We start from the raw sequence: 27511 nt of genomic DNA on the forward strand, positions 1-27511 counted from the left end.
GGCTGAGGGGTGACCTTATAGAGGTTTACAAAATTATGAGGGGCATGGATAGGGTAAATAGGCAAAGTCTTTTCCCTGGGGTGGGTTAGACCAGAACTAGAGGGCATAGGTTTAGGGTGAGAGGGGACAGTTATAAAAGAGACCAAAGAGGCAATCTTTTCACGCAGGGGGTGGTATGTGTACGGAATGAGCTGCCAGAGGAAGTGGTGGAGGCTGGTACAATTGCAAAATTTAAAAGCATCTGGATGGGTATATGAATAGGAAGGATTTGGAGGGATATGGGCCAGATGCTGGCAGGTGGGAGTAGATTGGGTTGGGATATATGGTTGGCATGGATGAGTTGGACCGAAGGGTCTGTTTCTGTGCTGTACATCTCGATGACTCTACATCTACAATAATGCTTGATTTCCTTCTCTAACAAGAATCTATCTAGTTCCACCTTAAAAAGGTTTAATAACCTCTACCTCCATGGCCTTCTGAGGCAGAGTTCCAAAGTAATACTATCCTATGAGCAAAAGAAAATTCCTTCATTTTTGCCTTAAAACATGACCCCGAATTTTGAACAATGTCACCTAGCTCTGGACTCACCCACAAGAAGAAACATCGTTTCCACATCCATCTTGTCAAGACCATTAAGGATTTTATGATGATCAAATCACTGCTCACTCTTCTGAACTCCACTGAAAACAAGCCAAGTCTGTCCAATGTTTTCTTATCAGACAACCTGCTCACTCCATGTATCAATCTAATAGACCTCCTCTGAACCGCATATCATCATTATGAAGTACTTCGAGAGATTGGTCATACCTCACATCAACTCCAGCCTCTCAGATTGCGTTGATCCCTGGCAATTCACCTACTGATGCAACAGGTCCATGGCAGACCCCATCTCCCTGGCCCTGCGCTCATCCCTGGAGCATCTGGCCATAAGGATACCTATGGGGAGAAAGTGAGCACTGCAGACGCTAGAGATCAGAGTCGAGAGTGTGGTGCTGGAAAAGCACAGCAGGTCAGGCAGCATCCGAGGAGCAGGGGAATCGACATTTCGGACACAAGACCTTCATCAAGTTCCTACTTCTTCCTACAGCTCTGCCTTCAACACTGCAATTCCAAATAAACCTATCTCCAAATTTCAGAATCTGACTCTTCTCTCTCCTCTGTAACTGGATTCCTGACTGACCCTGGAAAAGCGCAGCCCGAAACGTCGATTCTCCTGCTCCTTGGATGCTGCAGGGGAATCGACATTTCGGACACAAGACCTTCATCAAGTTCCTACTTCTTCCTACAGCTCTGCCTTCAACACTGCAATTCCAAACAAACCTATCTCCAAATTTCAGAATCTGACTCTTCTCTCTCCTCTGTAACTGGATTCCTGACTTCCTGACTGACCCTGGAAAAGCGCAGCAGGTCAGGCAGCATCCAAGGAGCAGGAGAATCGACGTTTCGGGCTGCGCTTTTCGGGCAACACATTTTCAGCTCTGATCTCCAGCATCTGCAGTCCTCACTTTCTCATTCCTGACTGACAGACTGCAGTCAGTTAGGATAGGTGATAGCACCACCTTCACGATAATCCTCAACACCAGTGTCCCGCGAGGTTGCGTACTCAGCCCCTTACTATACTCCTTATACACACCCAAATGTGTGGTCAAATTCCACACTAACAAGTTTGCCAACAACACCACCATTGCAGGTCAACCACGATGAGTTGGAGTACTGAAAGGAGATAGAGTGTTTAATAACATTATGTAAAGACAACAATCTCTCCATCAACAGTGGGCGGCACGGTGGCACAGTGGTTAGCACTGCTGCCTCATAGTGCCAGAGACCCGGGTTCAATTCCCGCCTCAGGCGACTGACTGTGTGGAGTTTGCACGTTCTCCCCGTGTTTGCGTGGGTTTCCTCCGGGTGCTCCGGTTTCCTCCCACAGTTCAAAGATGTGCAGGTCAGGTGAATTGGCCATGCTAAATTGCCCGTAGTGTTAGGTAAGGGGTAAATGTAGGGGTATGGGTGGGTTGCACTTCGGCAGGGCTGTGTGGACTTGTTGGGCCAAAGGGCCTGTTTCCACACTAAGTAATCCTAACATTCACAAAAACAAAGGAGCTGGTTATTGACTTCCATAAGTGGAGTGGAGGGCATGCCGCAGTTTCCATCAATGGTGCTGAGGTGAAAATGGTAGAGACCATCTACTTCCTGGGAGTAACAATCACCACCAATCTGTCCAGGTCCACCTAGGTTGACACTATGGTCAAGAAAGCACAGCAACACCTCTACTTCCCCAGGAGCCTAAGGAAATTCAACATATCCGTAAAGACTCTTACAAATTTGTATTGATGCACTATTGAAAGCATCCTGTCTGGGTGCATTGCAGGATGGTATGGCAAATAGGATCCTGGCGTTTCCCATCCCAGGCACTGCTCTGACCTGGAGCAAAGGCATTATCTTCAGCAGTCACTGAATGCCTGCTCTCTGCACTGTGGCCTTCCAACCCCTTGTTTAACCTATGGCGTGCTAGCCCTCTCTGTGATGAGCAGTTTAGTGCCCACTGCCTTCACCCTGCACCCGCCCAGGCGCTCTCTCTCTCGCGCGCTCTCTCTCTCTTTCCCAGCTCCTGGTCTTGTATGTGTGTGTGTTTTGAATTCCCAATCCTAACCCCACTGGCTGTGGGACAACATGCCTCCTCCCCCACTCCCCCCGTCATGTCTCTGTCTCGCTTTCAATGTGTTCCGCTGCTTCTCAGTCCCTTGGGAACTGTCCCTGGTTTTGTCCTGGATCTTGCTCAGCCAAAAACTCAGCTGAGGCGTGGCATGGTGGCACAGTGGTTAGCACTGCTGCCTCACATTGCCAGAGACCTGGGTTCAATTCCCGCCTCGGGTGACCGTCTGTGTGGAGTTTGCACATTCTCCCCGTGTCTGCGTGGGTTTCCTCTGCGTGCTCCGGTTTCCTCCCACAATCCAAAGATGTGCAGGTTAGGGTGAATTGGCCATGATAAATTGCCCGTAGTGTTCAGGGATGTGTAGGTTAGGTGCATTAGTCAGGGGAAATGTCAGGTAATAGGGTAGGGAATGGGTCTGGGTAGGATACTCGTCCGAGGGTCTTGTTGGGCCAAAGGGCCTGTTTCCACACTGTAGTGATTCTATGATTCTATGGCAGTTCCATCTTCCCTGGCTACTCTGATAATGGTTGGGTGGAAAGTGTTAGAGGAAAGGGGCGATGTCAATCAAACCTTCCACACCAAGGTTGAGGGGCACGGATATCTTGGCTGGATTATTGGCCGAAGCCCTGAAGGGGTGGAGGGAGGCAGGGGTGAGGGGTGGGCAGTGGGCAGACCGCACGTCTGGGCTGATGGGTCAGGGTCATAAAGGAGGCAGGTGAGAGGCCTGGCCTGGAACCAAGGGCAGAATCGGATCCCAGAACACTCTGGGCAGAGAGATTTCCATTCCTGGAAGCAATCCTGCCTCCGACTCTCAGTACTTGGGGGATCCTCCCCACCCCCAAATGATTCCAGGGATGCTTTTTTCAAACATGAAATGGTCTAGTCAACATGCCGATGGGGGAGACTCCGGAAAATGGTCCGGAGAGGGAAGGGGGTGTTGAGGAGATAGACTGGGCGGCACTGTCGCCAATGCAGTTCAAAGCAATGGCTGGGGAGAGAGCAGAGGCAGGCAAGGGAGGGAACACACCCTGGAGCGTCAGATGCTGAGGGGTGACCTTATAGAGATTTATAAAATCATGAGGGGCATGGATAGGGTAAATACACAAGGTCTTTTCCCTGGGGTGGGCGAGTCCAGAACTAGAGGGCATAGGTTCAGGGTGAGAGGGGAAAGATATAAAAGGGACCTAAGGGGCACCTTTTTCACACACGGTGGTGCGTGTATGGAATGAGCTGCCAGAGGAAGTGGTGGAGGCTGGTACAATTGCAATGTTTAAAAAGCATCTGGATGGGTATATGAATAGAAAGGGTTTAGAGGGATATGGGCCAAGTGCTGGCAAATGGGGCTAGATTAATTTGGGACATCTGGTCAGCATGGACGATTTGGACTGAAAGGTCTGTTTCTGTGCTGTACATTTCTATGACTCTACGACTCTGTAACTGCTCTTCCCAAGACCGAAAGGAATTACAGAGAGTCCTGAACACAGCCGAGTCCATCACGCAAACCTGCCTTCCATCACTGATTTCATCTATACTTCCCACTGGATTGGCAAAGCAGCCAACCTAATCACAGACCCACCCCAATTATATTCTCTCCCACCCTGTTGCTTAGGGCAGAAGATATAAAAGTTTGGAAACATGCACGAAGAGATTCAAGAACATCTTCTTCCCTGCTGTTATCAGATTTTTAAATGGACCTCTTTAATGTTAATGTTGATTTCTCCCTGCACCTTTTCAGCAGCTGTAACACTGTGTCCTGCCCTCTGTTCTGTTACCCTGATGCACTTGTATAGTACGATCTATCTGTGAAACATGTAAGATGTCACTTTTCACTGTATCTCAGTCCACATGACAGTAAGAAATCAAATCAAATCAAACCTGGACAATGATGCCTACAGCCTATAAATGAATAAAACAAATCATCCCCTTCAAGTCACTCACCATCCTGACTTGGAAATAAATAAATCGTTGCCATTTGGTCAAAATCCTGGAACTCCTACCCAAACAGCATTTGGGGGTCTCACAACACACATACTACAGCAGTTCAAGAAGGCAACTCACCACCACCTTCTCCAAAACAACTAGGGACAGGCAGTAAATGTGGTCCAGCAAGTGACATCTGTGTCCCACGAATGAATTAAAATGTCAAATACTGCATGTAGTATTTGCAAGTTGTCTCATGAATATCCTGTATAACTTAAGCATAACATCTTACCTTTTATATTCTGCTCATAATAAAAGCCAACATCTCATTGGCCTTCTGGATGACATGCTGTACCATTTGTGACCTATGAACTACAACAGATCCCTCTGCACCTCAGAATTCTACAGTTGTCCACCATTTAAGTAATATTTGTATCACATAAGTGCCAGGCAAAGACCTTCTCTGTGAAGAGAGAATCTAGCTATCTTCTTGACACTCCATAGCTGAATCCCCCCACTATCACCTTCCTGGGGTATTGCCATCAAATATTGTGGCTTGAAGAGAGGTCCGAGGGCGGGAATCCTGCAACGAATAACTGGACTCCTGATTCCCTAAGGTCTTTCACTAACTCTCAAAAAGGAACAACTTATTCATCCAGAGAGTGGAACTCCCTGCCTGAGGAAGCGGTTTAGTCCAAAACAATGAATGTTTTCATGAAGGAGTCAGATTTATTTCTTAGGGCTAAAAGGCCCAAACCATTTGGGAAGAAAGGGGGAACAGGGTACTGAGTTTGGTGATCATTTTGAATAATGAAGCAGCATGGAAGAGCTGAAAAACCAACTCCTGCTCCTATGTTTCTATGTTTCTATCTGCAAGGCACGAGTCAGGTGTGTGAGAGAATACTCCCACTTGCCTAGCTGACGCAGCTCCAACAACACTCGGGAAGCGAGACACCATCCAAAACAAAGCAGCCCACTTGATTCAACTTGACATAGACCAGTAGGTAAGCTTTTCTGTGAACAGGTTAAAGGCTTATTATAAGCTATTGCTGAAAATTTGTTAAGAATAAATAACATAACGAACTAAAACAAAGTTTTGCAAATGGAGAGATTAACAGGCCTGAAGGTTAAGAAGTTTCCAGGACTCAGATGTCAGATTGTATAGTGCTACCTTAAAGTTCAGAGCTATTCTCATCGCCCTGTCCTTGCCCCAACCTGACTTACCAACCTGACACTCTATTGCCAGTGTCCTGATCAATATTCATCCCCTCAGCATCAAAAGACAAACATTGTCCCAGCGCTGTATGTGGGACATTACTGTGTGCTAATTGGCTGCTGCGTTCTTCCTACTTTGCAGCAGTGCTTCAGAACTCCCGATTGGCTGTGAAGTGCTTTGCGATGACCAGTGATTGTAAAGGGTGTTACATTGATGCAAGTTCTTTTCTCCCAACTCTGCCACTGTAACCTTGCCGTCCCATCAGACCCAGCCACCACTTAACAAAGCGTTGTCGCTGTTTGAACCTTTTCCTCTGGAGGAGAATGTAGATCAAATTACTCCATTTGTCAACGATAGGGAATCAGTAAAGGTAACACAGTCTTTAAGCACTGCTCATTTTCAATTAGACTGGCCGGGGCACTGAATTAATGGGAGCCACTGTGTGGCAATAGTGTAATTGTGGGATAAAATGCTGCATCATCTGAAAGGGCACTGACTTGGACTTCATGGAATTCTGGTTGAAAATAAATGCGAATGGAGGATATTCAAGAAGTGCCATTGTGTTGCTGTCTGAGTTATCCGGAAGTGAGAGGTGAGTGGATGCTGCAGTTATAGCGTCTTATACAATTAGGCCGAGAGGCCTCACTCTCTGGTACTCTCCCTCTCAACCTCACAAATGTCCACTTTGAACAAGCCTTCAGTTACCAATGTCTCTGCTTCACTTTTTGTTTCCAATTGTACGCATTATTTGAAGCCAATTTTGCTGCATTAAACTACACAGGATCACAGAATTATTGCGGTGCAGAAGGAGGTCATTCAGTCCATTGTGTCTGCATCCGCTCCATTCTCTAGTCCAGCTCCATTATCGAGTGCCAATCTGCTGCCTTTTCTCCATATCCCTGCATACCATTACTATCCAGAAAAATATCGTACCCTCTGGAATGTCTTAAACTTAGCGATAGACAGGATAGATGCAATTAAGACATTTCCCCTGGCTGAGGAGCCAAGAACCAGCAGTTACAATTTAAAAATGTCATTTAGGACCAAGATGAGAATTTATTTGATTTGGAGACTGGTGGATCTTTGGAATTCTTCAACCCAGAGTGCTGTGGATGCTCAGTGATTGAGTATTTTTAAAGCATAGGTTAAATTTTTTAAATTATAAAGGGATTAGATGGGTAAAAGTATGTTTTCATCAGGCCATGATTGTATTAAATGGTAGAGCAGGTTCGTTAGGCTGAATGGCCTATTGCTCCTTTGTTCCTGCTAAAGGAGCTAAGCTCCTGTTGTTGTCACAATCCTGAGGGATTTGGAAAGGGAACCTTGAGATTAGATATTTCCCTCAAAGCTCCGTTTATTACCTGCCTCTTTGTAAATTATTAAAGACCTTGTTTGCCAGCCTTGTTTTGAACCAGAGCCTGGTCCTCTGAACCGTACCGTCCATGCCATCAATCCCGCCAGGTTGTGCAAACCTAACTCTGCCACCACCATGAATCCACTTCGGGCCCACCTCACTGATGCAGCAGCTGCTGATGCCACCTTGTCTTGTACTGGGCCCAAACGTGCCTCCTCTGCCATCTCCATGAATTTGCACAGGATGCAGATGCCAACGGAAACCCAAACTCACCTCCAACACTGCCACCCCAAGTCCATGCTGCTGGGCCCATTTGAGTCTGCACTACTGGGCCTACTCAAGTTTCTGCTGCTGGGCCCACTTGAGTTGCACTGCTGGGCTCTTCAAATCTGCACTGCTGGGCTTACTCTAGTCTGTGCTGCTGGGCTTACTCGAGTCCGTACTGCTGGGTCTATTCGAGTCTGTGCTGCTCGGCCTACTCAAATCCATGCTGCTGGGCCTATTTGAGTCTGTGCTGCTGTGCGAATTCGAGACCATGCTGCTGGGCCTACTTGAGTCCGTGCTGCTGGGCCTACTCGAGTCCATGTTGCTGGGTTTAATCAAGTCCATGCTGCTGGGCCTACTTGAGTCCGTGCTGCTGGGTCTACTCGAGGGCATGCTGCTGGGCTTACTGGAGTCTCTGCTGCTGGGCCAACTCGAGTCCATGCTGCTGGGTCCACTCAAGTCTGTGTTGCTGGGTCTACTCGAGTCCATGCTGCTGGGCTTACTGGAGCCTGTGCTGCTGGGCCAATTGAGTCCAAACTACTGGACCTACCCAAGCCCACGCTGCTGGGCCTACCCGCATCTGCGCTGCTGGATCTACTCAAGCCCGTGCTGCTGAGCCCACTCACTGCCGCTGATGTCGTCACCTGACTGAGCTCTTCAGCAAGAGATAAATTTTTTAAAATGACAAAAGAAAGAGAGAAAAAAGAAAAGAAACAAAAAGAAAAGTGGATGGAGTGGCCGAACCACGGGTTCAGAAGCTCTACTCCACTGCCATCTTACTGGTAGGAAGAAAAGGATGGGGCTGAAGGATACTGCAGAAGCAATGGCAGGGGAACTTCTACTCTTCTTATGTTGGGGAGAGTTGTCAAAGAACAGCCTCAAATTCTGTGTTCAGAAGTACAATTGATCTTTATTCAAGCTCTTTACCATACATGCAGTGGGGAGGCCAGGGACTACTCTGAATCTGGCCTTTATGTGGGGCCCAGTCGCACCCTTATTATTCAGCTCAAATCAGAAGAGAAATCAGTGATGCTATGATTTCCCCAGTGGGATAAAGCATTTGTATACATTTCATGTTACAGTAATTATATGCAACATTGTCATTGTTCCTTCCCCCTTTTTCTGTATATCCAATCCTGTAAACCCCTAACCCATGATGGACACCCCTACAGACAGCCTTGGTTCCCATGATATCTCATTGATGTTTACCAGGCATTGTAATCATCAGGCCTTGAGATCTTAAAATATATCCCATTGATTCTCATTCTAATGGTAACAGTTATACTCTTTTTCAGAAAATTCTCAGACTTGCTTACTCTTAAGAGCTGTTCATCTTCTGTTTTTCATTGTTATCCCTATTCAATTCAGTTATGCATCTTATATTTCCCGCTGTCTTAATCACAGGAGATACAAAAGGAAGTTAGTTTTTACTATTTTTTAGAAGATTCATAACTCTAATTCTACTATAAAGTTAGTTATACGTAGTTTTATGTGTACACCTACTGTTAGCATTCTTTAGCAAATAATTTGTGAGCAGCTTTGATCCCACCTGACCCTGGAGGCTCAGTTAGACACCGCCCCTCTGTCTTTCAGCTGCATTAAATTCATTGTAATCATATACTGTCTTCTGAGATAAACTTTACTGCCCCTACTCTGACTAACTCTTTACTGCCCCTACTCTGACAACATCTTTTTCATTGATATGGTTAAAGCTCAATCACTCTCACAGCTCAATGAACTTGTCTGATCTCCTAGATTTTTAGGAATCATAATCCCACCCTGATCATCTATTTCTGTTATTGTGGGATCCTACTTTTCTCATTAATGCTTGCTACAAAACTTCAGGCTGTCCGTTCTTAGATGTTTCTAATCAAACTGACTCCTACAGACTTCTGCAGCTGCTGTTTGTACAGAACTCCCTGTGTATTAATTTGTAAGATTCTCTGTTCAAAGTAGACTTTGTTACCTTAGATAACTCCTTGTCAAAGTTACCATTGCGCTAACCTATGGCCTCACTTTAATACTGAATCAGGAATGCTAATTCTGCTAATGAAGCCATATTTATGCCAACAGGCGACCATCTTGTGTCACCTCTGACCAAGTGCTGCCCCACCTTCTTATAAACTTCAATCCCCAGCTTCCGGCCGTTAAACCCCAATCTAGGGATTCACTTACCACCACTGTTTGCTTTGTAACTCATTTGTGCGGTGTGGGCTAGCCCAGCATTTATTGCTCCCCTAAGGCTGATGGTTTTTTACAACAGTCAATAATACTTTCATGGTCACCAATAGGTTATCTTTGAATTCCAGATTTTTTTAAAAATTGAATTAAATTATGGTTGGATTTGGACCTTTGTCCCAGGAGTATTAGCCTGGGGTCCTGGATTATTAGTCCAGTGACAATATCAGGGACACAGTTTAAAAATAAGGGGTAAGCCATTTAGAACAGAGTTGAGGAGAAACTTCTTCACCCAGAGAGTAGTGGACATATGGAATGCTCTGCCCCAGAAGGCAGTGGAGGCCAAGTCTCTGGATACTTTCAAGAAAGCGATGGATAGAGCTCTTAAAGTTAGTGGAATCAAGGGTTATGGGGATGAGGCAGGAACAGGATACTGATTGTGGATGATCAGCCATGATCATAATGAATGGTGGTGCTGGCTCGAAGGGCCGAATGGCCTACTCCTGCACGTATTGTCTATTGTCAATTGTGTATCACTACACCAAAGCTTCTTTGTCTCATGATGCACAATCTATTGTTTTATACATTCAATGTATAAGCTCACCTGCCCCTCAGTCTATAACTTCACATCATCCTACCTTGTAATCTGTACAGAGTGACACATTTCCCTCCTTACTGGCATTTACCCTGCACTGGAGTCTCCCACCCAACTGCCCTTTTCCTCTTTGGTAAGTTTGAAAAGGAAATTTCTGACATCCCATGGTTTTAGGTCCATGAAAGAATACAGGAATCTTGCCCAGTGCCTTTGGGTTGAGATTAGTTCCTCAACCATAGATTATCTGATTTTTAAAAACTCCTGCATTGGCTGTGAGTATCATGGCACATCCGTAATTTCACTTAAACTGAGTGGCTTGTTTGGCCATTTCAGAGGGCAGATAAGAGTCAATATTGCTGTAGGTCAGAAGTCACATTTAGGCCAGACTAGGTAAAGTCAGCAAATTTTCTTCCCTAAAAGAAGTGAACAAGTGAACCAAATAGGTTTTCAAACAACAAATGACATTACTGAGACCAACTTTCATTCATTTATCTGAAACGCCAACAGATGCAATAGGGATAGGATTTGAACCCAAGTACCTAGTGGATTAGGCAGGACCTCTAGGTCATGAGTCCAGTGACATCACCACAATGCCATTACCTTTCCCTGTTTGCTACTGGTTGTTGGAGTTTACACATTGGCTACTGTGTTTCCTATACAGTATAACAGTGACTACACTTCATTGACTGTAAAGCACATTAGAATTTGTGAAAAGTGGTGCTACATGAATGTCAGCCTTTGTCTCAACAATTCCAGGACTCACCCAGCACATCCAATATTGGGTTGGACAGCAGTTTGTGATTTCCCAGGGCAATACAGCTCCAGATTCACAAAGTTTCCACTGCCCTATTAATGGCAATCTCTAAAGTGATCAACTCTTGACAGTCACATATCCTTCGGCTAGTGTTCCTGCCCAGTGTATAAGCCTCTTTTGTGTGATAAAGCTCATCTCAATATAAGGAGCTCCTCGTCATGTACATATATAATTTGCAGCTCATATCAATCTCCCACTTCAGCAATGTTGAAGATTTCTTCACTCAGTTAAAACAACAAAGTCCTGCCATCCGTCCCAAGGCCATCTCTGTAACTATATCCACTTGTTCAGTGCAGTTGGCTGTGAGAGACTGCTTCTGGCTTTCACGGTTCATTTACTTCTTGATGTCTGTCATTCTGTCCATTTCTCACAGAGACATTAATGTGACTGGCAGCTTGTCAATGTCTCCGTGGCAACCTTTCTACCCTTCCTCATAGACATGTTCAACCAGGGCCTTTGTCCCTGAAGCAACATAAGTTTCCAATAATCATATAGAGAGGAGAGAGTGACAGTGTGTGAACATGTGAAAATGTGTTTCACATGAGGCTCTAGCTGAAGGACAGGAAGCCAAAAGGCCCTGAATCCACTGGAGGCGGTGAAGGTGATTTCTCAAAGTTCGCTTTTGTTCACAGCATTGTTTGGCAGTGAACCATTTTCTTGGTGTCAGGACAAATACCTGAGGGAAGGTGGTTGAAGTGTTATTTTATTACCAAACACAGTCCATCACTCTTTTTTATTAATTCATGGGACACAGTAGTCTGTTGCCCGTCCCAAATTGCCTTGGGAAGGTGGTGGTGAGTTGACACCTTGACTGCTGAAGTTCATGAAATGTGAGGTATACCAGGGCCCGATGACAGGGGCCCATGACCTATGTGCTTCAGTCTGCTGCCTTTGTCTTTCCAGGGGATGGAGGTCATGGATTTGGAAGTTATGGTCAAAGCTGTTGCAGCTCCACCTTGTAGTTGGCGCACCCTGTGGCCACTGTGTGCCAGGAGTGGAGGAAGTGAACGTTGAAAGTGGTGGATGGAATTCTGATCAAACAGGCTGCTTTGTTCTCTATGGTTTCAAGCTTCTAAAGTGTTATTGAAACTATACTCACACAAGATGCAGACGAGAGGTATAATGTCGTTATTAACAGATTTCACAGCCACAAGGAGCTTTTTTCCCAAAATACTTACTTCTCACAAAACATTTGCAAAGGAATGGTAACATTTAAAAATCCCATAGCAAACCAATGTTGATTGTGAGTAAATCACACTCCTGACCACTGTCCTCTCTGAGCTTGCTGCTGCTGCAAGATTCCATGCATCTGGATCAATGTGCCAGTGCCGTGCCAATGAATTGACTTCTAGTCGCAGAAATCACTGCCCTGCACAGGCCTTAGAGGTCTGCAGATGGTGGATAGGCTGTGGGGAGAAAGAAATCACTTCAGAAATCCCTCTTACCAGCTCATGTAACCATAGTATTGATAAGGCTGCTCTGGTTTCGCTTGTCAATTTTAAGATGTTGATAGCAGAGGACGTAAAGAGTGTAATATTGTTGAATGTCAAAGGTTAAAGATGGTAATTGCCTGGCACAAATGTTAATTGCCATGTATCTGCTCAATCCTGAGTGCTTTTGTCACCACCTCAGCACCGTGAAATCAGCTAACATTGAGTCGCAGGATTTTGGGTTCAAGTCCCACTTCAGGACTCGAGCAGAAAAATCTAGGATAACACTCAATGCTGTACTGAGGGAGCTCTGCAGTGTTGGAGCTGCCATCTTTTAGGTGAGATGCTGTACAGTGGCCTCCATCTTCTCACTCAGGTTTATGTGTAAGCTCCCATACATTATTTTGAAGAATAACATGGAAGTTCTGTTCAGTTTCCTGGCCAATATTTGTGCCTTAATTGGTATCACAAAATGCAGACGATCTGGCCATTATCGTTTCTGTTTGTATGAGCTTGCTGTGCATTAATTAGCTGCTGCATTCTATACATTGTGACAGTGACAACATTTGGCTTAAAAACATTTGAGCTAATGGTGGTCATAAATGACACTATACAATGCAGATCTTTTACATTAGCTCATACAGATTTGAATCTAGACCATTTCTGAGGATGGATCATTCTGGAATCTAAACATTAGTTCTGCTTCAGATGCTGACAGACTGGCTGATCTTCTCCAGAATTTTGTGTTGAATCTGTAATGAATTGTTCTGCATGCTTTGTCGCACACACTTTGCTATGGGAGCTTTCATATTGAAGAATGGAAATCATTTTTGTAAAGACTTTGTGATAAATAAGTAATTGGGAAGATCTTCTTGTGACTATGAGATTTGCCAAGAATGTAATGTTGCACCTTCTCCAATTCTTGCTGAACAAACTCATTCACGCTTTGTTATTCAAACCCCAAAGATTGTAACATCCTTTTGTAATAAACCATGCATCACACCTTAATACAAGGGCTGCACTGTCCATCTCTGACTCCAATGAACCATCTGGATTGTACCAAGATGCAGCTTCCTGATGTGTGCCTTGTAGATGGTGGACAGGCTTTGGGGAGTTAGGAAGTAAATTACTCACAGCCTCTGACCTGCATTTGTCACCACAGTAACTCCTAGGATGTTAATAATGGAGGATTCAGTGATGGTAATACCTTTGAATATCAAGCAGCAATGGGTAGATTGTGTTTCTTGTTGGAAATGATCATTGCCTAGTACTTGTGTGACATGAATGGTACTTGCCACTTATCAGCCTAAACCTGAATATTGTCCAAAAATAGATAAGAATTTTTTTTCTAATTGTGTTGTGTTCTGGAATAAATCATCTGACAGGCGGTGGAAGCAGATTCAATAATTATGTTTTGAAGTGATTTGCATAAATACTTTTAGATTAGATTAGATTCCCTCCAGTATGGAAACAGGCCATTTGGCCCAACAAGTCCACACTGATCCTCCAAAGAGTGACCCACCCAGACCCATGCCCCTACCCTGTATTACCCCTGACTAATGCACTTAACACTGTGGGCAAGTTAGTATGGCCAATTCCCCTGACTTGTACATCTTCGTATTTTGAGAGGAAACCCTTGTGTCTGCGTGGGTTTCCTCTGGGTGCTCGGTTTTCTTCTACAATCCAAAGATGTGCAGGTTAGGGTGGATTGGCCATGCTCCATTGCCCATAGTGTTAGGTGCATTAGTCAGGGGTAATATAGGGTAGGGGAATGGGTCTGGGTGGGTCACTCTTTGGAGAATCAGTGTGGACTTGTTGGGCCAAATGGCCTGTTTCCATACTGTAGGGAATCTAATCTAATCTAAAACTATTTATGCAAATCACTTTAAAAAGTAATTATTGAATCTGCTTCCACTGCCCTGTCAGACGATTTACTCCAAAACACAACAACACAATGAAGAAAAATAAATTCTTTTTATCTATTTTTGGACAACATTCAGGTTTAGGCTGATAAGTGGCAAGTACCATTCATGTCACTTAAAAACGGGAGTAAACTGCAGGCTGGCAGGGAATGTCATGGCAGAGGAGGTAGTGTAAGGGCAATGTTACTCAATTAATAATTCAGGCAAATGCACTCAAACATGGATTCAAATCTCATTGTAGCAGCTGGTGGAATTTAAATTAAATATTGTTTCATCCGTTCACTGAATGTGGGCATCATTAACAAGTTCAGTATTTATCACCCAACCCTAATTACCTAGAATTAGGTGAAGAGCTAACCACACTGCTGGTCTGGAATTACATGGAGACCAGACTGTCTTCCTTAAAGAGTATTAGTGAACCAGATGGGTTCTTACCTCAATCATCAATGGACAATGGTTACACAGCCAGCTTTTAGGATTCACATTTCGCAAGCTACTATGATGTGGTTTGAATCCATGCCCCTAGACTATGAACCCGAGTTTCTGAATTATGAATCCAGTGACATTACCACCATACCACTGCCTCCTCTGCCATGTTTACTACATTACAACTGAGTACACTTCAAATCTACTTCATTAATGGGGTTTGATTAATTCAGTTGAGGGAAATAATTTGGGGTGAAAGCTGATCTCATTCATGATGACCATGGAACCATCATTGATTGTTTTAAGAACCCATCTTCTTCACTAATGTCCTTCAGAGATGGAAAACTTTCGCCTTTACCCGGTCTGGCCTACATTTGACTCCAGACCCATAGAAATGCGGTTGGCTCTTCATCGCCCTCTAACCCAATCTACCAGGCTACAGTCAGTTCAAGGGTCATTAGGGATGGTCAGCAAATGTTGAAATTGTCAGTGACACTCAGATCCTATGATAGAATGGAAGAAAATTGTAATTAATTCAAATGCCCTTCAAGGGTGGCACGATGACTCAGTGGTTAGCACTGCTGCCTCACAGCATCAGGGACACAGGTTTGATTCCACACTCAAGCGACTGTCTGTGTGGAGTTTGCACATTCTCCCCACGTCTGCATGGGTTTCCTCTGGGTGCTCCGGTTTCCTCCCACAGTCCAAAGATATGCAGGTTAGGTGAATTAGCCATGCTAAATTGCCTGTAGTGTTCAGGGATGTGTAGGTTAAGTGCATTAGTGGGGGTAAATGTGGAGTGCTAGGGGAAATGGGTCTGGCTGGTTCCCTCTTTGGAAGATGGGTGTGGACTTGTTGGGCCGAATGGCCTGTTTCCATACTTTAGGGATTATGAGTTTCAAGCCATTGCCTGTTTCTTGATGTGTCATTCTGTGATGTTGCTACGCAGTTTGCCCTTCACAATTGGTCTATTTCCTTATGAAATCTTTTATATTGCTTCTGTGAGACATAGAATCCATAGAGTGTAGAAACAGGCCATTCGGATCACTGACTCCACAATGACCCTCCAAACAGCATCCCACCCAGACCCAGTCACCTATGTTAATCCTGTAATCCTGCACTTTCCCATGGCTAGTCCACCTAGCCTGCACAACCCTGGACACTATGGGCAATTTAGCATGGCGAATGCACCTAACCTGCGCATCTTTGGACTGTGGGAGGAACCAGGGCACCCGGAGGAAAACTCACGCAGACACGGGGAGAATGTGCAAACTCCACACAGTGTTGCCTGAGGCTGGAATCAAATCTGGGTCCCTGGAGTTGAGAGGCAGCAGTGCTAACCACTGAGCCACCATGCCGCCCACAGGACAAGATGTTTTGTAAATGAAAGCTTTTTCTCCTGATAAACCTCTCAGATTACAAGTTTTAGAAATTATCGTGACTGATATGTTTAGTCCTTAGGGACTGGTGTTGATTGAGAGAGTGGGCACTTTTGGATCAAGTAGACTAAACCCTGAGCGCTTTGTGAGTGTTTCAGGAGACCGGTGGGAATTCAGTAAAGGATCCCTGTGATAGATTAGCATGGGATTTAGGGACATCCTCCCACTGGGTAAGGCTGCATGGACTTGCACCTGAAACCAATTTCCACTGATAAAAGACAGAAGCTGCCAGAAAGCATTCCAAACTGCTGAGATGAGGAGAAATTTCTTCATCCAGACAATCACAGAGTCTTACAGTTAGAAACAGACCCTTTGGTCCAACTTGTCCACGCCGACCAGATATCCCAATCTTACTTAGTCCTGTTTGCCAGCATTTGATCCATATCCCTCTAAACCTTTCCTATTCATATACCCATGTGATAAAGTGCATCTTCTTAAAGGAAAGTGCATCTTCTTGCTTGACTGCCAAATGGTTTTCTACTGTCACTTCAACCAAGTAGGTTTTATAGACCCAGTCAACAAAGGGGGATGGTGATATCGAACTATATAGTCATATACCTGCAGTGTTTGGCACTGCGTGCTCATTCAACATTTGAGTTCATTTTAAATTTGGCATTCTTGCACTTATCCTAAAGAATGCAGGATGAAAAGCTTCAACATCACGCTTCAGCAATAAAAATGGGATTATCTTCCAGAAAGCAGCGACCACCAGTGATACAAATGAATTGCCCCGTTGATTCCTGCGGGCTGGCTTACACACTTGTGATAGGTGCACACACTCCTTCCCACAGTGTTGATCAGATAGAGATCACCAAGGTCATAGCTGATTGTAAAACATACAAGCACAAGAAACAGGAGGGGTCAGATGCCATTCAGCCCCTCGGGCCCACTCCTCCATTCATTGTGACAATGGCTGACCCTCTCTCTCAACTCTATTCTCCCAACTTCTCCTTGATTCCACTCAGAGGATTACACACCCCAGTCCTGACAGCACAACAGCTTTCAAACTTGGTCAGACAAGGAATATTTATGCTACAGTGCCAGGCAATGATCATCTCAAACAAGAGTGTAGCTAACTACCTCGACATTCACTGGCATTACCATGACTCAATCACCCAATATCAATATTGAGCAGAAACTGAACTGAACCAGCCATTGATCTTAAAGGAGGGATGGACTAAAACCTGACCAGGGCCAGGTTGGTAAAGAATTTGAGTCTTCTGGAGGTTGAGGCAGAGACCAATTCTTCAGTATACATCCATGAAGTCACTAAGTGAAGCTTGAAGATTTTATCCCGAGAGAGCAGAAATGATATTGTAATCCACATACTGAAGTTCCACCAGCAAAGTTGTGTAATTTCTTTCTTGGATTTCCATTGGTTGAGGTTGAAAAGCTTTCTGTCCATCCTGTAGACAATGTCCACACCACTGGGAAACTTGTTCTTGACAAGATGAAGAATGGTGGTGATGAAGTTGGAAAAAAAACGTTAGAGACAATGACACAACCCTGTTTTGATCCCTATCTTGGAAGTCACAGCATTCTATCACATACTGCCATGAGCACCATTGCTGACACCTTGGCATTGGAGGAGATGAAAGATATTGGTGAATGTCATTGGACAGCTAGCCTTTGACAGGGTTCTTCCTTAGCACTTCCTGTTTGAGTCAAAGGCTTGGGTCATGTCAGCGAAGGCCGTGTAGAATAGTTAGTCCTGATCCAGGCATTTTCCTTGGAGTTGCAAAACAGTGAAAATCATGGCCATAGTTCCACGCTTTGTTCAGAAGTCCACACTGGCTCACAGGAAGGATTTATTTTGAGATTGGGAGAAGGTGCTTAGTGAGGTAATGATGCTGCTGGCGATGGAGAATATGAGGATTCCTTGGTGGTTCCCACAGTCTGCTTTCTCTCCTTTCTTCAAGACAGTGGTGATGGTAGAATCCCTGAAATCGGCAAGGATTTCTTCTTGTCCCAGATTTTGAGGAACAGTTGACAGAGATGATGGGTAAGCTCTGCTCCTCCAAGTTTGAAAATCTCTGTTGAGATTCCATCTACTCCTTCACCTTTTCCATTCTTCATGTGTCTAATGGAGGCTTCCAGCTCTGCAACATTAGGTTGGAGTCCAACATCATCATTGATGGGGAGTTGGGGTATTTCCTCAGACACACCCTCGTCTACAATTGTATTGCAATTTAGAAGTTCTTTGAAATGTTCCTTCCATTGGAGGCTGATGTTCTCTCTGTCTCTCAAAAGGGAGCTATCCTTACTCCGCACTGGTTTGAGGCCAAGGCTGTTGGGTCTGTATATTGCCTTAGTGGCACTGAAGAGACATCATGTTTCCTGCGTCAATCATCAGGTTCTCCTCTCCAGAAAAAATTGTAATCACCACCTTCCCTCAGTTGCCCTTCGCCTACTCTTCAAGTCTCCTGCAGGGCAGTGGTATCAATGTGGAAGTGCCTGAACTTACCAGCAACAAGGGATGTTCTTCATTCCAAACAATTGTTTTGCTTGTTGTCCATAAGGGTTCCTACATTTCCAGGTTCCGAGACTGAGCTTGACTTTGGTTTCAGACCACAGATAGATGAGCCCGTTGGATGCAATTTTCCAGCCAGGTTGGTGATGGAACAGGGCATCTTTTCCAGCCCGTTCCTCATGCCAGGTGAGCAGAATGGATCCTGCTGCTCAGCCAAGAAGAAAGCCGCTGAAACACTGTCCCGTTTCTATTCCAGAAATGAAACAACCACGTCAAACTACACTGCCTCTGCACTACTCTGAATCTAGGGACCTCTGGATCTCATAATCTCTTCTTGTCACCTCTCACCGATCACCACAGGGTTTTTTTTTAGTTTAGATTCCCTACAGTATGGAAACAAGCCCTTCAGACCAACAACTCCACACTGACCCTCCGAACAGCAACCCACCCAGACCCATTCTCCTACATCTAACACTATGGACAATTTAGCATGGCCAATTCACCTAACCTGCACATCTTTGGACTGTGGGAGGAAACCGGAGCACCCCAGAGGAAACCCACACAGACACAGGGAGAATGTGCAAACTCCACACTGACAGGTGCCCGAGGCGGGAATTGAACCTTGGACCGTGGCACTGTGAGGCAGCAGTGCTAACCACTGAGCCACCGTGCCACCGTGTATTGTGTGTGATGGGCACGGGGTGGGGGAGTTTGAATTCCTCGAGATAGCTGCCTTGTGCGTGACATCTTTTAACTGCTGTTGCACATCAGCTGGCAGGCAGTCCTTGACAGAGGTAGATCTAATTCCATTATAATGAAATCTTGATGAGTGGGGATCTCCTAACTGCTGTAGTGTTATTCCACTGTTGCTGTCATCGATATCATATGAGTATCTTCTGCCTGGATTACTGTTGATGACTTGTTCTAGATTGCATTTTGTCTTTTCCTCCCTCCAACCTTACTTATCATGGGTGGCCCTACCAGGGGTTGGAGAACTCCCAACAGCATTGCTGTCAGGATCAGCAGAGCACTCAAACCTCTCACCTCAGCAAGATGGCAATCCACGGAACCATCTATACTATTTGTAATGTTGATGTTGGATTAGGATCAGGAGAATACTAACCCTAGCCCTATCGCAGGATTTGTTGATTAATAGCTTGCACAATGATGGATACACAGGAGTGAGTTCCAGGCTGGAGTTTAGTGTTTGCATGTTTATATCTGTAATAATGAGTGATCAGGAGTGTACAAAAGACTGCAATTGTATTGAGAGATTCATATGCTTTATAGGTAGAAAAATAGATCCACAAGAATAAGTTACAGAATGGAATCTAATCAAGGAATCCAGGGTGGCTTTTATATATATAGAATAACAGATCCAGAAAGTAAGCTGCAGACTGAAATCTAATCAAGGGTTTTGGGGCTGTTTACATATAGAATAAGGTACCCGGGAATAAGTTACAGTCTGGAGTCTAAATGAGTGGTTCAGAGTGGTTTACATACAGAATAACAGATACCACAAGTGAGTTACAGTCTGGAATTTAATTGAGGGTTTGGGATAACGTATATATAGGAGAACAGAGATCAGGAGTGAGTTACAGGTTGGAACCTAATCAAGGGATTCAGAATGATTTGTAAATAGAATAACAGATTCTAGGAGTGAGTTATGGGCTGGAATCTATTTGAGAGGTTCAAGTTGTTTATGTAAAGAATAACAAATACCCAGGAGTGAGATGCAGAATCTAGTCGAGAATGACTTGTATATAGAATAACAGATACCATGAAGTGAGTTACATGCTGGAATCTAATCAGGGGTTTGGGTGCTTTGTATATAGGATAGACACCCAGGAGTACATACTGTCATCTGATTGAGGGATTTGGGGAGGTTTATATGTACAATAACATATACCCAGGAGAGAGTTACAGACTTGAATATAATTGAGGGATTTGAGGTGGTTTATATATAAAATAACAGATACCTGAGACTGAGTTACAAACTGGAAAATAACCAAGAGGTTTGGGGTGATTTATAAATAGAATAATAGACTCCAGGAGAGAGTGACTTACTGGAATATATTTGAGGGGATCAGGAGTTTTCTGTCCAGTTTGAGAAATCAAAAGATCCAAAAGAAACACTGAAGAGAGGAGTAGGCCATTCTGCCTAATGCACTGTTCAGCATTTTCTTGACTGATCTGCCATCTCGCTCTCTCCTAAAACCCTTTGACAATTTAGTCCCTTGAAATCTATCTATTTCTTTCTTCAATATATTCAGTGATTTGGCCTCCACAACCTTTATTGGCAGAGAATTCCACAGGTTCACCAGTCTCCAAGTGAAGAAACCTCTCCTTGTCTCAGTCCCTGTAACCGAAGGAGTGATTAAACACTGCATTCTACCAGAAAAAAAACGTTTCATTTCGATGCATATTCAGTCAATGTGCTTTGTGTTGCGTAACATCATTGGGGACAATAGTAACAGTCTCTCTGTGTCTCTCTACAGCACGACACTCCGCCTCCTCTCAACGTTGAATACCCTGGAGTCTGTTTTCACAGTCTTAATGCCAGATGTGAAGGTCAAACCCATTTGACTTTTCCGGAGCAGTAGCAGTCTTACCCATTCTGTGTGGCATGGACATTGGTCACTGTTCTGATGACCTGCCGGCGCACTTTCCTGTTCCAGAACCTGATCTCACCTTCCCAAGGGGAGCCGTTATGACATACACTGCAGGCACGAACAAGAGTCAGGTGGTCCCCTCTTTCCAGGACAGTGTCTCTCTGAGAGACGTAGGCTCAATGGGGTGTTCGGGTTCCACCCAACATTTGGCATGCTGCCACCTGGTGACGGAGCGCTCACTCTGCCATGCCGTGCCTGGGTGCGCAGTGGCTGTGGGCCCAGAGGCCAGGCTGTACAGGAGCTTGGAGAATCTCCACTGGACTGCGGTGGCAGAGGGAAACGCTCACTCGTTTAGCCCACCTTGCCAGGACACCGGGAGGGAGTTCGTCTTCCACCACCGGACGACGAGTGATTGGTACGAGGTCTCGACAGGGCGCCCTGACATCAACAGCCTGTTGCGTGCTTGCATCAGTCCACGGTCAGGGAGGCCCGAGGTGGGACATTCACCGACTTTCGCCAAAGTGCCGCAATGGCTTTTCCCGTCAATGACTGAGAAGGTCCTGAACGGTGATGCTAAGAGGGGGCTGAAAGAGAAACTCCGGTTCCAGAGCCATAAGGCGACAGAGGTCAGCAAACCTGTCCGCCCTCAGGCCTTTCCTGAGGATCTTTCTGCTTCAAAAGACTGCACTGGAAGAGTGAACTATGGACACTGCCCGTCGCGGTATGGCAAGATCTTGAGCAACCCTTTGGCAAGAAAGCCCTCTCAAAATGGCTGCTCAGCTCCTCAGCAAAGGTCACAGCGATTGAGCAGTCCTGCGGAGATCAAGGAGGAAGCCATGCGGAGATTGAAGCTACGCCGTCAGAACAGCACACCAAACCTGATAGCCCTCCCCTCCAAGGAGGAAGGTGGCGAAGTGGTCAAGTCCCAGACCACAGAGCCGCTGGCCGAGCCTGGGAAGAACATGCCCAAAGAGCTGTCAACAGCAGCGTCTGAACGGAGGCGAAACTTCAAGGCACGGGTCCACATTCCCTCGTTCGAAGAGTTCAAAAAGCTGAGGAAGAGGGAGAAATGCCAGGCTGTAAGCACTGACGTCCAGTTACAGGAAAGCAAGAACTTTGCCACTCTCTGTGGCACAGTGAGGAGGACGACTGGTGGCAGTTGTCCATCACTGACTAAGATGGACCACCACAACCCATGGAAGAGGCAGCTGACCAGATGCCAAGGATTCGCTTGCTGTGACCCCAGACCCTGCCGCTGTCAGCTGGAAGCCCAACAGCTTTGCTCACAGATTGGCCTTACGCCCACTGGGAACAGAGGCCCTGGGAAGGCCTCTCCAGCCCCACATATCCAGGCAACGACCAGCCTGGGGGAGCATCATGCTTCCCCAGACCCAATCTGCACCAGCCCGGCTCCTGGGTCACCCTTGCAGACAGAAGTGACTCTGCCCCGTGGGTGTGAGGATCTGGTGAAGAGGCCAGAGCCCACAAACCATGCAGGATTCAGTCAGGATGTCAACCACGTGGAGAAGAACATGGTAGGCGAGGCCCAGTTGTCGTGTTGCCCTTCTCTCCTATTGGAAACGGCTGCCGATCTTTCTGGCTATGGCGTCAGGTTTCAGCAGATGAAAGACGGCCTGATAGGCTCAGCCATCGACCTCATCAAAAAAAGGTAAGGCAAGTTATTAACTCAACCTTTGACTTAAAACAGTTCATCATCACAGTTACCCAGATAGGCAGTCAACCATTTCTCAAGCTTAGAGTGGTGCTGGAAAATTGACATTTCGGGCAACAGCCCTTCATGAGGAGGGCTACTCTAATCTTGACTCTAATCTGCAGCATCTGCAGTATCCACTTCCACCTAGTCAACCATTTGTAGCTATTTTATGCAAGTTTATTGAATTTATTAAGTACCAGCAATCCAAATATGATGCTTTTGCTAATTAGACAAAGAGAGTGTGCAGCCATGAGAGATGAGAACAGTTCTCCAATCCCAAAGCTGTTCTGTAGAATGGAGGAGCGGGGCAGTAGTTTTGGAGTGGGAGAGTGTTTGTTCGCGACATCGTGCAGTCTTTGGTGGTAACAATCTTGCTTTTCCCTTGGACAGATATAGGGGAACTCCCGGTTTTCTTTTAAGAAGACGGTAGCTCAATTGGTTAGTGACTTCATGATGCCAGGATGATCATTGTGCCCTTGCCCGTCTCCAAACGACAGTTGGTTTTCATTCCCTCTAAGGACAAAAACGTAATATTTTCTAAAACACTGCCTTCACTATAGGACGGTGGGGCATCCGATAAATACTTTATTTACCTTTGTAGAAGCCTGGTGACTTGCTGTACCACAGTTAGGTGAGGTCTCTTGCTGCACAGGAAATACTAAATATAGAATACTAACAGAACATAGTTTTAAAGGGGACCCCAGTTTTCAATTGACCCTATGCCATCTTAACCAGGTAGTAAATTAATCACTTGCATATTTGACCCTTAGCAGCTACGCAGCTTGCTTTTCCTCACTCCTCCTGATTACTTGGGGATTTAAGAAGCACTGACAGGACCAATGATATCAATGGGTGGGTGGGGGGAAGTGAGGACTGCAGATGCTGCAGATCAGAGTCGCAGAGTGTGGTGCAGCATCCCAGGACCACACTCTTCGACTCTGATCTCCAGCATCTGCAGTCCTCACTTCCCCCCCACCCACCCATTGATATTATTGCCATACCTGATGAAAAGCTTATGTCCAAAACATCGACTGTCCTGACCAGCTGTGCCTTTCCAGCACCACAGTCCTTAACAATAATATCAATGGCCTAATGGGATTTCCAAGGCACCAAATTAATACACAAACCATTCTGAAAGCTTTTCACAGGTAACAGTCAGACTATGTTTTTGTCTTTTGTATAAACAGAAACACGATTCTATATTATGTGCATGCATGTGTGTTTGTATTATGTGTCTTGTTAGTGTTAATTTACTGCCACTTGCAGAAATATGAGGAAAGAAAATTTGATTTGACAATTTTGTGACCTTGAGTACAGGACTGAGAGAACATGTTGAGGTTTCCTGATGGATAAAGATGAATCAAACTCAGGCTGATGATGCAAACGTGAAAACTGGCACTCAGCAAACATATTCAGGAGGGCCGCAGACTCTGCAGCTTCAAAAATAGAGAGATTAGGGTCAGAGGCTGAAGAGGAAATTCAGCAGAGCTGACAGAGAGATCCTCGACCAGTTTCCTCATTTCCCCTGCCCCCACCTTACCCCAGTTCCAACCTGCCAGCTCAGCACCATCCTCATGACCGATCCTACCTACCAATCTTCCTTCCATCTGCTCCACCCTCCTGTCTGACCTATCACCTTCATCCCCACCTCCATCCACCTATTGGACTCTTGGCTACCTTCTCCCCAGCCGTACTCCCACCTCCCATTTATCTCTCCACCCCGAAGGCTCTCTGCCTCTATTCCTGATGAAGGGCTTTTGCCCAAAATGTTGATTTTCCTGCTCCTTGAATGCCGCCTGACCTGCTGTGCTTTTCCAGCACCACTCTAATCTAGACATCGGTACTCTGCACATGGTGACCCAAATGAATTCTACTCGTCTTCATAGTAAGGATTTTAACAGCAAAGCATTAAAACATACATGGTTAGTGGAGGAATCCTGAGCAAACCACAACAGAGTGGGGGTATAACATACAGGGATGGAGGGATAATGGTACAGGAATGGAGAGACAGTGAATGGGATTGTGAACAGGATGTGGGATAATGAACAGATATGGGAGAATAGTGAACAGGGATGAGGGACACTGAGCAGGGATGGAGAGATAGAGAACGGTATAGGGAGATAATGAATGGGGTGGAAGGATAGTGAACAGAGATGGAGAGATAGTGAACAAGGATGGGGGTTAGTAAACAGTGATGGAGATAGTAAACAAAGATAGAGGGATAATGAAGAGGGGGAGGAGGGAAGAAAGAAATAGAGATGAGGGAAAATGTAGTATGATCAATGTCTTATTTTGCTCTTTCCCTTCATTTTTAACTGCAATGCTACAGAAAAAATTAATTGTTGAGTCATAGAGTCAAACAGCACCGAAACAAACCCTCCGGCCCAATTCGTTGATGCCAACGGGATTTCCTAAACTGAACGAGTCTCATTTGCTTGCATTTGGCCGATATCCCTCTAAACCTTTCCTATCCAAATGTCTTTTTAAATATTGCAATTGTACTCACCTCTACCAAATCCTCTGGTAGCTCTTTCCATATACCCACCACCCACTGTGTAAAAGGTTGCCCCTCAGGTCCATTTCAAATCTTTCCGCTCTCAATTTAAACCTGTGCCCTTGAGTTTTGGATTCCTCTGCCCTGGAGAAAAGACTTGGCTATTCACCTTATCTGTGTTCTTCGTGATGTTATAAACTTTTATAAGGTGATAACGAGAATCCAGAGAAAGTCTATTCCTGTCAGGGTGAAAGGGAAGTAAAATAACATTAAGGAGAATCCGAAGAGTTTTTACAAATGCATTAAGGACAAAAGGGTAACTAGGGAGAGAATAGGGCCCCTCAAAGATCAGCCAGGCGGCCTTTGTGTGGGGCCGCAGGAGATGGGGGAGATACTAAATGAGTATTTTGCATCCGTGTTTACTGTGGAAAAGGATATGGAAGATATAGATTGTTGGGAAATAGATGGTGACATCTTGCAAAATGTCCAGATTACACAGGAGGAAGTGCTGGACGTCTTGAAACGCATAAAAGTGGATAAATGCCCAGGACCTGATCAGGTAATTCTATTCATTTTAAAATAATGATGGAAAAGGATAGACCAGATCTAAAAGTTGAAGTTTAAATTGGAGAAAGGCCAATTTTGATGGTATTAGGCAAGAACTTTCGAAAGCTGATTGGAGACAGATGTTCACAGGTAAAGGGACGGCTGGAAAATGGGAAGCCTTCAGAAACGAGATAACAAGAATCCAGAGAAAGTATGTTCCTGTCAGGGTGAAAGGGAAGGCTGGTAGGTATAGGGAATGCTGGATGACTAAAGAAATTGAGGGTTTGGTTAAGAAAAAGAAGGAAGCATATGTCAGGTATAGACAGGACATATCAAGTGAATCCTTAGAAGAGTATAAAGAAAGTAGTAGTATACTTAAGAGGGAAATCAGGAGGGCAAAAAGGGGACATGAGATAGCTTTGGCAAATAGAATTAAGGAGAATCTAAAGGGTTTTCACAAATATATTAAGGACAAAAGGGTAACTAGGGAGAGAATAGGACCCCTCAAAGATCAGCAAGGCGGCCTTTGTGTGGGACAACAGAAAATGGGGGAGATATTAAATGAATATTTTGCATCAGTATTTAATGTAGAAAAGGATATGGAAGATATAGACTGCGGGGAAATGGATGGTGACACCTTGAAAAATGTCCAGATTACAGAGGAGGAAGTGCTTGATGTCTTGAAACGGTTAAAAGTGGATAAATCCCCAGGACCTGATCAGGTGTACCCGAGAACTCTGTGGGAAGCGAGAGAAGTGATTGCTGGGCCTCTTGCTGGGAAATTTGTATCATTGATTGTCACAGGTGAGGTGCCGGAAGGTTAGCAAACGTAGTGCCACTGTTTAAGAAGGGCGGTAAAGACAAGCCAGGGAACCAAAGACTGGTGAGCCTGACCTCGGTGGTGGGCAAGTTGTTGGAGGGAATCCTGAGGGACAGGGTGTACCTGTATTTGGAAAGGCAAGGACTGATTAGGGATAGTCAACATGGCTTTGTGCGTGGGAAATCATGTCTCACAAACTTGATTGAGTTTTTTGAAGAAGTAACAAAGAAGATTGATGAAGGCAGAGCAGTAGATGTGATCTATATGGACTTCAGTAAGGCGGTCGACAAGGTTCCCCATGGGAGACTGATTAGCAAGGTTAGATCTCATGGAATACAGGGAGAGATAGCCATTTGGATACAGAACTGGCTCAAAGATTAAAGACAGGGTGGTAGTGGAGAGTTGTTTTTCAGACTGGAGGCTGTGACCAGTTGAATGCCACAAGGATCGGTGCTGGGCCCTCTACTTTTTGTCATTTACATAAATGATTTGGGTGCGAGCATAAGAGGTACAGTTAGTAAGTTTGCTGATGACACCAAAATTGGAGGTGTAGTGGACAGCGAAGGGGGTTACCTCAGATTACAACAGGATCTGGACCAGATGGGCCAATGGGCTGAGAAGTGGCAGATGGAGTTTAATTCAGA

The 27511-nt window shown here is 45.1% G+C and overlaps 1 protein-coding gene across 3 annotated transcripts in view; it reads left to right on the forward strand.

The window, feature by feature from the left end:
- The window catches only part of si:dkey-91i10.2 (uncharacterized protein LOC555224 homolog), a 148065-nt gene that overhangs the window by 88206 nt on the left and 32348 nt on the right, over positions 1 to 27511 (forward strand). For 2 of the 3 annotated variants that reach the window (XM_043694250.1, XM_043694249.1), the window contains exons 2-3: positions 5451 to 5577; positions 21180 to 22962. In XM_043694250.1, the coding sequence (XP_043550185.1) occupies positions 21308 to 22962 (1655 nt within the window). In that variant the 5' untranslated portion in view covers positions 5451 to 5577; positions 21180 to 21307. The remainder of the gene's footprint in view (positions 1 to 5450; positions 5578 to 21179; positions 22963 to 27511) is intronic. The other variant, XM_043694252.1, reaches the window with a different exon arrangement.

Source organism: Chiloscyllium plagiosum, chromosome 7 (genome assembly GCF_004010195.1).
Source record: "Chiloscyllium plagiosum isolate BGI_BamShark_2017 chromosome 7, ASM401019v2, whole genome shotgun sequence".
Lineage (NCBI taxonomy): Eukaryota > Metazoa > Chordata > Chondrichthyes > Orectolobiformes > Hemiscylliidae > Chiloscyllium > Chiloscyllium plagiosum.